We start from the raw sequence: 11,807 nt of genomic DNA, 5'->3' as shown, positions 1-11,807 counted from the left end.
TTATATTATCTATTAAACATATTATAATTATTTCAATTTAAAAGGGAAAAAAATGAATAAAAACTAAAGTTATTTTAATTTAGAAGAAAATAAAAAAATTAAAAACTAATCAATATTAAAGATAAACAAATTCTTATTATTTTTATATTATCTATTAAAAATATTATAATTATTTCAATTTAAAAGAAAATAAAAAGATGGAAAATAATGATTAAACACTAACCAATATTAAAGATGAACAATAACTATGAGTTATCGAGTTAATGGTTTGGTTATTGATCTTCTATATTTCTTTAATTTCTTATCATTTTTATCGAAGTGAAAGAACGAAAAGACAACAACATAATTATTAACTTATTGCATGAGAGTTATTGTTATATTGTCATTAAATTATTGTATATATGATAGTTATTTTTATATTATCCTTAATTTAATGCACCATAGTTTATAGTTTTACAGGTTTTTATAGTCTATGTGTTATAGTTTTACAGGTTTTCTGGTTTTTTTTCTCGTAACCACAATTCATATGCGTTAGCGTGTTGATTCCATATTGCAGTAAAAAATCTATTTTAAATAATAAAGATCAAATTTTCAGCAGGGAAAAATATTTTTTAAATTTCAATAAAATGCCAGAAACTTATATTATTTGTCTTGTTATTATTTTCAATCTTCTGCCAATGAAAATGATAAAATATTTAGAGGCTTGTCCAAAGAGATTTTTTCTCAATTTTTTTTTCAAAAAATGTTTGATAATAAGAGTGTTTGAATTGTCTTTTTGATAATGAAAATAACGTTATCAAAATCCCTTAAAATACTCAAAATCTTGAAACTTCATAACTATAATTTAGATTTACAAAAATTTCTTTCCTACTTTATTAAATTTATGTTAAAATTTCCATAACTTTTAACAATAACTTAGATTTACAAAAAATTCTTTAACTTTATTAAATTTATACCTAGATTTACAAATCAAAATCTCGCTACATTAAATTTATGCTAAAATATACTTAGATTTACAAAACAAAATCTTACTACATTAAATTTATGCGAAAATTTCCATAATTTTTGACAATAACTTAGATTTACAAAAATTTCTTTCATACTTTATTAAATTTATGCTAAAATTTCCATAATTTTTAGTGAAAATTTGAAGGCCTTTTTGACAATAAATTAGATTTACAAAAATTTCTTTCATGCTTTATTAAATTTATGCTAAAATTTCCATAATTTCATGTCAAGATTTGAAGGCCTTTTAAACGCCTTAGTCTAACTAGCCAGAGGAATTGCTCGGAAAGTTATGGAAATTCTGGTCATATTTAGAGAAATTTTAGGTATACTAGACCATAGTTACCAAATTCGGATGAATCGGCTTGAAAAATTCAAATATTCTGCGGTTCGATTCGGTTCGGTGATTAATACGGTTAAATTCGGTTCGGTTCGGTGATTGGTTTCTTCTCCCAAATAATAGAAGTGACGTGGATGGGCTTGGTATTAGGTGAGCCTCGTAGTAGTATTTCCAACTATTAGAGAACATTTCTAATTTCCCTTGCTCGGATAGAGAAAACAAAAATGGAAAATATCAGTGAAATTAAGAAAAATCTGTTTTTTCAATTTTCAATTTAGGAAAAAAACAGAAAATAAGTGAAAGTAGCTTATTCTTTCACTGTTATAAGATTCTATGAATAGAAATAAGTAGAGTTTAGATGGCATATATAAAGAAGAAAAATAAAAAGTTAAAAAGACAGAACAAAATAGAAGGTAAAATTGATATTAGAATTTTTTTTTTTTTCAATCTTGGAAACCGAAACTTAATTTTAAGTAATTAGGTTTTATTTATGGAGGGATTGATGTTTTGGAGAGAAAAAATGAATAGTAAATTTTTTAGATAATTTTATTTCTAAGATTGTTATATTATTTAAAATTAATAAAAAATATTCATAATTCAAAATAAATTGAGAAAAATTTAATAAAAAAACCTATTTTTATGATGTGTATTATCGAATTTTTTGCGAATTGAATTTTTTTGGTTCGAATTTTTATCGTATCGAATCGAATTCGAATTCGAATTCGAACTTGGTAACTATGTACTAGCCATTTTTAATGGCGCTGAATCCATTTCCACCATCAAAATCAAGATTGAAACACTGTCTCTACAAAATTTTCTAAATATTTTAACCCAAATTCCAGCGACTTTTAACCCATTCCTATATTTGGTTAAACGACTCCCTTTAAAACAACGGCATATTAAAAAAACAGGACACAAGACAGTTAACTGCATCGTGCATCGCGTTTAATATTTGCCATTTGTCGTGTTTAATATTTGCCATCACAAAAAATGAAAGCAATTATCATGAACAATGGCTTTAAACATGTACAGCGGATGTCAGAGATATTTAGGATCGGAAGCATTTGATAAATACATATTCGTGTTAAAAACCAACACGTACGGGAGCTCCATCACAACGCATTAAAAAAAAGACCAAAAGTACCTCCTGCATCGATTAGGCGTATCTTTTGAAAATATATTTTGTGCCATTTGTCTGAACCGGGGTTTGTACCATTTGAGTAGTATAAATTGAATTTGGACTGGTTCAGAGTCTTAATTGTTTTAGATTTTCTCTTTTTAACGTGAAAGTTATACACCCACAAGCAAGCACTCAATACCTAGCAAATCACACTCAACACCTACCACAATTTAATTTTAATCTTGGCAAACCCGCGGCTGAGCTACTCCCGATAATGATTTGCCGGCCCAATTGATACCTCCAATGTCATCTGTACCTCTATGTTGCATGGTAGTTGTACATAGTGCATCAGATAAGATAAATCTCTGGTGTTTTCCATTACCTGGTGGCATACTGAAAATCCAAACATGGGATCAGGAAACCCCTTGCAACATCCATTTCTAGACGAGAGGAATACACATGACGGCCAGAAATGGTCATTCACATGCCCAAGCGATGCAAAAAGAAGGGTTTTGGTGGAATCAAAGAAGCTATGGAGGATTGCAGGGCCTGCCATATTCACTCGCATTAGCATGTATGGGATGAATATTAGTACTCTCGCATTCGTGGGGCACTTGGGGGAATTGGAACTAGCTGCTATATCCATTGCCCTAACTGTGGTCGTGGGTTTCAATTTTGGGTTCCTTGTAAGTATTGAGAAACTTTTTTTTTTCAATAACTTGTATAGGATTCTTGTTAGCATTTCTTTGTGAAGTTCTGTAGGTTGCATATTAGGTTAGGTATAATTTATTAGCAGTGGAAATACCTATCAGGTTCTCTTACCGGGGCCAAGGACAGGTTTCATGTACATTATCACTGGTGTAGTTATTCATGTATTTTGACATGACAGCTAGGTATGGGCAGTGCATTGGAAACTCTGTGCGGCCAAGCTTTTGGAGCTAAGCAATACCACATGATGGGAGTATATATGCAGCGCTCTTGCATCGTGGTCTTTGCTGTTGCAGTTCTGCTTGTGCCAACCTATATATTCGCCACTCCCATTCTGAAGCTGATCGGTCAGTCAGATGATATTGCTGAATTATCAGGAGCTGCTTCAATCTGGCTCATTCCCCAACACTTTGCATTTGTGTTTCTGTTCACGTTTCAGAGATACCTACAGTCGCAGTTGAAAAACATGATTACTGCGTGGATCGCTGCAGTCGCTTTCGCGATCCATATTTTTTTAAGCTGGCTCTTCATCATTAGATTTGATATGGGAGTTATCGGAGCAGCGATGACACTCAATTTATCTGGCTGGGTGCCTGCAATTGCCCAATTTATTTATATTGTGTGTGGAGGTTGTCCCCAGACATGGACTGGACTCTCAATACATGCATTCGACGACTTGTGGCCTTATGTTAAATTATCTGTAGTATCTGGTGTCATGATTTGGTAAGTAAAACACCTTGATTTTGAAAAAATAATTTTTATGTTGATTTTTGGTTTTGAAAATATTTTGGAATTAAATAGTTGCTTCATTTTGTGTGTGTGAGAAGTAAATATAATTCTGGTTTTCAAAGCTTTAATTATATATTCAAGACCGAGGAGTTCTGACATTTTTGTTTCTACTCAAACAGTTTAGAATTTTGGTATTACAGAGTACTAGTCCTCTTGACAGGTTATCTACAAGATCCAGAAGTTGCAGTTGATTCCCTTTCTATCTGGTAAACATCATGGTAACAATTGTTTTGGATGAGAATAATGCATAATTCTCTTATTCATATTTTAACATCTTGAGTTTTTTTTCTCATTTCTTACAGCATGAATGTGAGCAGTTGGGAGCAGATGATACCACTTGGTTTTTTTGCTGCAACCAGGTGTGTTTAGCATAGTGTATCGAATTCCTCCGGACAGAGAATTTGCGAGGGTTGTTCTCTGATTTATTAATTTGTAACGTGTTAATGCAGCGTGAGGGTTGCCAATGAGCTAGGAACCGGAAATGGAAAAGCAGCGAAATTTGCAGTCATTGTTTCTGCGGCAACTTCAACGGCTATAGGTGTTGTCTTTATGCTTCTCATTCTCGTGTTTCAACAGGAATTCGCTCTGGCTTTTACGAACAATGCAATCATCAGAGATGCGGTTTGTAGATTGGCTATTTTGCTGGCATTTGCGATCCTCCTCAACAGTGTTCAGCCCGTACTTTCAGGTAGAGCAGTTAATACTTTTGGAGTGCAAGTATTTCCCAAAAAGCTTCGGCTTAACAAAGATCATGATCACTTTAACTAATATAATTTAATTGGAGTAATTATGATAATAAAATGTTGTATTTTTTTGGAATTTAGTTGATATATATATTCAATTAAAGAAAAATAATATATATTATTTTTATTTTATTTTATTTTAGTTTTTTTATATAACATTAAATTCTTAGGAAACACAATTAATTTTTAAAAATATTTAAAATAAAATTATATTTTATATAGTAAATAAAATTTAAAAAAATATTAAATTGATGAAAAATAAAATAAAATTTATTAAATTATAAAATATATTAAATTTATAAAAATATTAATTTTTTTGGTATTTTTTTAATAAAAATATTTTCATATTCTCCATTTTATTTTAATCTTAAAACAATCTATCTTTATCTGTCTGATGTTTATTTGTATCTATGATATATGAAATTTATCTTAATATAAAAATAACTATATATCTTCTTTATTTTCTTATATATATGTTTGTATATTTTATACATTAATAAATATATTTATAAGAAATCTTAAATTGATAAAAAATAATATTTATTTAATATTTTTTTATAATTCCTTAATTAGAGTGAATAGTAAAAAATTTTGTCAATAGTTAATACTTTTTTCATTGAATTACTATACAAGAAAGGAATGTTGAGAAAGTTTAACATTATGGAATTGGAATCACATGGTGTAGTATTAGATAAAAGAATTTTAAAATATAATAAAAATAAAATTATAATTTATATATTAATAAACATATTTACGAAATAAAATTGTAATTTATATATTAATAAATATGTTTATAAGAATCATGGAATATAGGGTTATTAATATTTATTTAATTTATTATTTTTATTAAAATATTTTATTTATAGTTAATATTATTTTTTAATGTTTGTGTGGGGTTTTGAATAGATTATGGTTGAATGTTTTGTTAAGACATTTTTTGAGGTGAAGTTATTGATTTAATTTCTTTTGATGTAAAGTTGCTAGTTCAATTTCTTGTTGCCATTGGAGTGATATATTGGACTTGTTGAAAATGTAGTCCTCCCAAGTTAACAAAAAAATATTGTTTTTTTATATCTAATTAAAATAAATTTTAAAATTTCTAATCATGGGTAATTAATGCTTTTATAAAATATGATAAAATATTAATTTAAAATAAATAATTATAAAAAATCTTATTTTTTCTTTATTTTTAATGTCCAATATACAGTGTTTTTTTTAAATATTTATTTATATTAAATATTTTTTGAAATTATAAATATTTTATTACAAGTTATATATTTTATTTATAAATTCAATAAACTATATATTTTATTTATTTCAATTTATAATTATTTACTAGTATGTTTGGGGTAGCTCAATTGGCAATGACTTTATATATTTATAGAATATGATAAAAAATTAATTTAAAATAAATAATTATAAAAAAATTCTCATTTTTTCTTTAATTTTTTATTTTCATATATACAATTTTTTTTAATATTTAAATATTTATTTATATTAAATATTTTTTGAAATTATAAATATTTTATTACATGTTATATATTTTATTTATAAATTCAATAAACTATATATTTTATTTATTTCAATTTATAATTATTTACTAGTCTATTTGGGGTAGCTCAATTGGCAATGGGGTTGGAAATGAAGTTTCACTGAACATGAAACTTTGAATTCAAATCTTGTGCTATCCTCCTATCCCAGCAAGAAGTTAGACATGTTGAAGATGTAGCCTTACCAAACTTACAAAAGAAATTTTTTATAATTATTTACTAAATAAATATAAACAATGAATACATATCTTCATATCTCTTTTATATATATTCTTATTTTCCTTCGTAAAAAATTAAATACAATATATATTAATATTTATAAATTCATTAAATTTCATTTTTTAATATTTTAGATGGTTAAATTAGGTTCCTCTTCTTGTTTGGAAAATGAACCACACTAATTGTTGGTTCAAAGCTCAGACAATATTTTCTCCCATATAATTTTCACATAAAGATTATTTGTCAAACATATTATGAATCACAGAAATATAAATTCTAAAATTATATAAAATCATTAATATATAATCATACAAATTTTCTGCTTAATTCTCAACTAGTTTTTAATAACCCACCCTGACCTTGTCTTGCAATCTTCTCACCAAAAGTGAAATTGTTTCATTCAGTGTTGTGAACGTCACCCTATCCAAATAGACTTATATAGGATGATACTATTGTCGTACTCCCAGATCAATGGATCAGAATGAAAAAAGCTGGGGATTACTTGAGAATATATAGTTTGTTACAATGTTGTAATATTTTAAACTTTTGTCCGAATGCTTTGGAAATCGTACACCCAGATCAATGGATCAGAATGAAAAAGAACTGGCTGTTACTTGAGAATATATAGTTTGTTAAAATGTTGTAATGTTTTAAACTTTTGTCCGAATGCTTTGGGAAAAAAACTCTCATGCTCACCAAGTTTGGAAAGCAGTACTGTACATTTTTGAAAATTAACTTCTTTATGAATATTATATGATAAGCTTTGGTCACATATATGAAGAGTTCGGAGTTTAATTTAAAGTCTATATGAACACTATATGGTAAGCCTAGGTCAGATATTCGAAGAGTTTGGAGTTTGAAATTAAACTGCATATGAACAGCAAATGAGAAGTTTAGGTCAGACATTTCTGAAAATTAAACTCCAGATGAACATCCTATAGAGAGCTTAGGGCAGATATACTAAGAACTAAAGAGTTTGGAAAACAATCCTGTACTTTATTGAAAATTAAACTCCATATGGAAATCCTAAGTAAAACATATGAAAAACTTACTCTATATGAACACAATATGAGAAGTCTATGAAAAACATAGTAAGAACTCCTCACATTATTAAAGAGTTTCGAAAACAGTTTTGTACTTTCTGAAATTAAACTCCATACGAACACCATATGAAGAGCCTAAGTTAAATATATGAAAAACTCGGGATAGTTAACTCCATATAAATACCATATGATCTGAGAAGCCTAAGTCAAATATATGAAGAACTCGAGATAGTTAACTCGATATAAATACCATATGAGAAGCCTAGGGCAGATATAAGAATATTGTTAAAGATTTTGGAAAACGATGTTGTACTTTTACGAAAATTAAACTCCATATGACCACTATATGAGAAACCTAGGTCAGAGATATAAAGAATTCAGTATAGATAACTCCATATGAACACCATATGAGAAGCCTAGGTCAGATATATGAAGAACTCACTATAGTTATCTCCATATAAACACCATATGATAAGCTTAGGGCAGATATACTATGAACTCAGCACATTGATAAAGAGTTTGGAAAACACTAGTGTTTTTCTGAAAATTAAACCCCATTTGCACATCATATGAGAAGAGTTTGGAAAACACAAGTGCTTTTCTGAAAATGAAACTCCATTTGAATATCATATGAGAAGCTTAGATCGGATATATAAGGAATTCAGTATGGTTGTTTTTCTTAAAGTAAAGAAATTGGTAACTGGGTGGGTTGTTTTTATTAAAATAGAAGAATTAGTAACGGGGTGATATGGGTTGAGAGTAATAATTTCTAATTGATCATTAGAGAGATATCGAGTTTATAAAATAGAGGAGATTTAAAAGCTCTATGCTTATGAATCAACATATTTAATTCATATTTATATTTATAGTTATATATAATATAGTTAACTAAGATTTCAATTTGTTTATGCATATCATAGTTACCAAATTCGAATAATTCGAATTCGATTCGATACGGAAAAAATTCGACACTATAAAATTCAATACGGAAAAAATTCGACATTATAAGTCTTACAAATACTTAAATTCTTTTTTTTTAATATTGGATTTATCTTTTTTTTTTCTATTTTTTTATAAGTCTTATCCATTGTAAACTGAATTTTGTTATTTTATAAATTTTTTATAATATAGAAGTTACTGTTTTTCTATTTTTTTTTTTAATTATAAAAGTTGTCAATTTGGAAGCTTACCATTTTATATCTTTTATAATAATGAATTTTTCCATATTATAATTTTTTGTAATATAGAAGTTACTGTTTTTCTATTTTTTTTATATAAAAATTGTGGAATTGGAATCTTACCATTTTATATGTTTTATAATTTTTTATAATATTTATTTATTTTTTTTATAAGAGTTATTCATTTAACACGATATAGAAATTAGATTTTTATCTCGATCTATGGTGACATTCAGTTTTGATGTTCTATTTCCAGGGCAAGCCCGAGAACTATGTTATCGACCTTCCATTTTTACAGAATTATAGCTGTTTGATTTTTCGATTGAATTTTTTTAGGGTAGCTTAATTCTATTTTTTCTAATAAAGCTGATCATTAATACAAATTTTTTTCTTAATATGTTAGATGCATTTTATAAGTGGCATGTTTTTTTATCCAATGGAAAATTTCCTTATGTGGATCTTGGAAAATTTCGTTCTGTGGATCTTGCTATTTTGGACTATTATGCCTATGGTGCCTGCCTTCTAATTTTCTTTGTGTGTTCGCCGAGTAAGATCAGGGAATATTACTCAATTGAACGGTCATGGAGTCACTCAACAACGACTTCTCCTTTACGATCTCATTACCCTCTTTCCGCTGCCGCTGATAGTGGTTGATGCCAGGGGCGTCGATCAACCCTTTTTTTTGACATGGAGTCTGCGGACTCATTCCAATGCCGGTAGATATAAGAGAAAGTGATCTTTGTGAATAATTCAGTCATAATAGAGATTGCTCCCACCAGTTGGACAGAGAGGGACTGGAGAGAATTGCTCAAACATTAACAATCTTAATAATGATGTTTCAATCCCCATATAGAAAACTGCTCTACCATTAACAATCTTATTGTTAATAATGAAGTTTGAATATCCATATATGGCAATGCGATACATATAGATCTGTTGAGCAAATAATAATATTCCGCACGATTAACCGTCTTAATAATGAAGTTTGAATCCCCATATATGCCAATTCGATGCATATGGATCTGTTGAGCAAATAATAATAGTCCCCAAAGTCTCAGTAGTTCGGCTCGGCTCAGGTGTTGGCTCTAACACCAACACCACCATTCTAATGTAGAAAACGTACCGAACTCGAATTGACGTATTAATTCGCAAATCGAATCGAATCGGCGAATTTTCGAATTTTTTCCTGCAGTACGGCCGAACTTGGTAACTATGATGCATATATAATATAGTTAACTAAGATTTCAATTTGTTTATGAAAATGCAGTCACTATACAACGAAGATTGGATGCGAGACATAGTTATTCAGATAAGTCAGATTCAAAATTCCGTGAATATATAACTTTTATTTGACCCTACAACTGTTTTCTCCTTCAAATAAGTTTAACACAGGTTAGAAACTTAGATTACCCATTGGCAAAACCATTATAAAGAAAACCTGTAACTCGATAACAAGTCAAACTAATCCCTAACAAAAACCTGTAACACGGTATGAACAGTATGAACATGATCTGATACAATTTCCCCATATATGAGATCGATACATATTTGAAATTTTTTGGTTACGGTGGCAGTTAAATGTGCATGTCTTGTTTGCAATGATTTCAGGTTCGGCCATTGGCTGTGGATGGCAAGCTTATGTTGCGTGGATCAACACAGGGTGTTACTACGTCATTGGAGTCCCGTTAGGCATGTTGCTTGGTTGGGTATTCAACTTAAGTGTCCACGTGAGTCCACAAATTTATTCTGGTGCCTGTGTCGATTTTGGACGAAGGACCATCTGTATGTAAAGTCAGCGAAAAACAATAGCTTCTAGTCGGTGCATAATACAATCATGACAAATGACACAACGGATTTACTTTGCAGGGAATATGGACAGGAATGATTTGCGGAACAGCAGTGCAGACTCTTACGCTCGCTTATATTACATATCACTGTGATTGGGAGGGAGAGGTAAAGACAAACTATTGAACAGGAGAGCGCAAACTATTATTGTGGTGTGTTCATGAATATTGATAGTGATCATGCACTAATTAATTTGCAGGCTGCTAAAGCTAGAAATCGCCTAAACACATGGTCTTCTGGTGATCCCGCTCAAATTACGTCGGAGGAGGTAGCCACATGCATTTTAATATAATGGTGTATATATTTGACATTATTAAAGAGACTTGCATCTAGGCTCTGTAGCTTATTTTCTGCGTTTTTTTGGCAGCCCAGAACGCCCGGAGACTGTTTCCGTCGCCAATGAAGTTTGCAAGTATACCTTTTAAAGGTTGTTTAGCTATTATGTCATGTGTTTTGGAATATTTAATAGAATTGGATCAAAATTTAATAGAATTGGATCAAAATGGATTAAATGTTAAAAAAAATTAAGTCATTATCTATTTTTTTTTATATTTTCGAAGGTTTTTCTTTGTATTTTTGTGTTTAATTTGTTTAAAATCCAGTAAGAATTTATTAGAATTATAAATTTAAGTTAAAAATTAAGTTCAATTTTAGTTTCCCAAAGTTTTTGAGAAATTAAATCTATATATACATTCAAAAAACAATTTTAAACAACAAACATTAGAAAAAAATTCACCAAATTTAAAATTAAAAAATCTAAAAATAAACATAAAACTTAATGCTCAAATTATAAAAAGTCAAAAAAATCTAAAAAGTAGCATAAAACTTAATGCTCAAATGATAAAAAGTCTAAGAAATTGTGACTCGAACAAAACCCTGCTGTATGCAAAGTAGATCAAATATAATTCAAAATTGGGTTTGTACCACAGATAAAAAGGGCTTTATTTATCAAATCCGGTTTATTGGATAATTCAGTGGTAGCTCACGAGCCTTTTCAATAGCGAGATGGTCATAATATAAAAATCCATTGGAAAAGAGAAAATGGGTATAACTAGCAATTGCTTGCAAAGGGAAGAGTAAGGGAAATACAATAAAAATTTGAGTTTTTATTTATCTTCTAAAAAATGTAAGAGGAAAGTTACACTAAAAATATCACATAATAATGAAAATCCTTGTCAGCATAAAGTGCATAGAAGAGGAGTTTAATTTTTTTGGTATTTTTTTAAAATGGCACGAAATAAATTTTTGGAGGGAGGGAAAGAGGAAA

At 28.9% G+C, this 11,807-nt stretch overlaps 1 protein-coding gene across 1 annotated transcript; it reads left to right on the top strand.

The window, feature by feature from the left end:
- The first annotated feature begins 2,830 nt into the window (after positions 1–2,830).
- On the top strand, positions 2,831–10,832 carry LOC149208512 (protein DETOXIFICATION 27-like). Its single transcript, XM_089398366.1, has 8 exons — positions 2,831–3,151; positions 3,355–3,896; positions 4,082–4,168; positions 4,265–4,321; positions 4,412–4,650; positions 10,304–10,422; positions 10,562–10,648; positions 10,740–10,832. Exons 1-8 carry the CDS (start codon positions 2,873–2,875, stop codon positions 10,830–10,832), a joined length of 1,503 nt encoding a protein of 500 aa, XP_089254492.1. The 5' UTR covers positions 2,831–2,872.
- The last annotated feature ends 975 nt before the right edge of the window (positions 10,833–11,807 follow it).

Source organism: Pinus tabuliformis, chromosome 1_2 (assembly GCF_031772625.1).
Source record: "Pinus tabuliformis cultivar Carrire ecotype Pingquan chromosome 1_2, CPIR1, whole genome shotgun sequence".
Lineage (NCBI taxonomy): Eukaryota > Viridiplantae > Streptophyta > Pinopsida > Pinales > Pinaceae > Pinus > Pinus tabuliformis.
The sequence above is the reverse complement of the archived record's forward strand: the minus strand, read 5'-3'. Positions and strand labels throughout refer to the sequence as shown.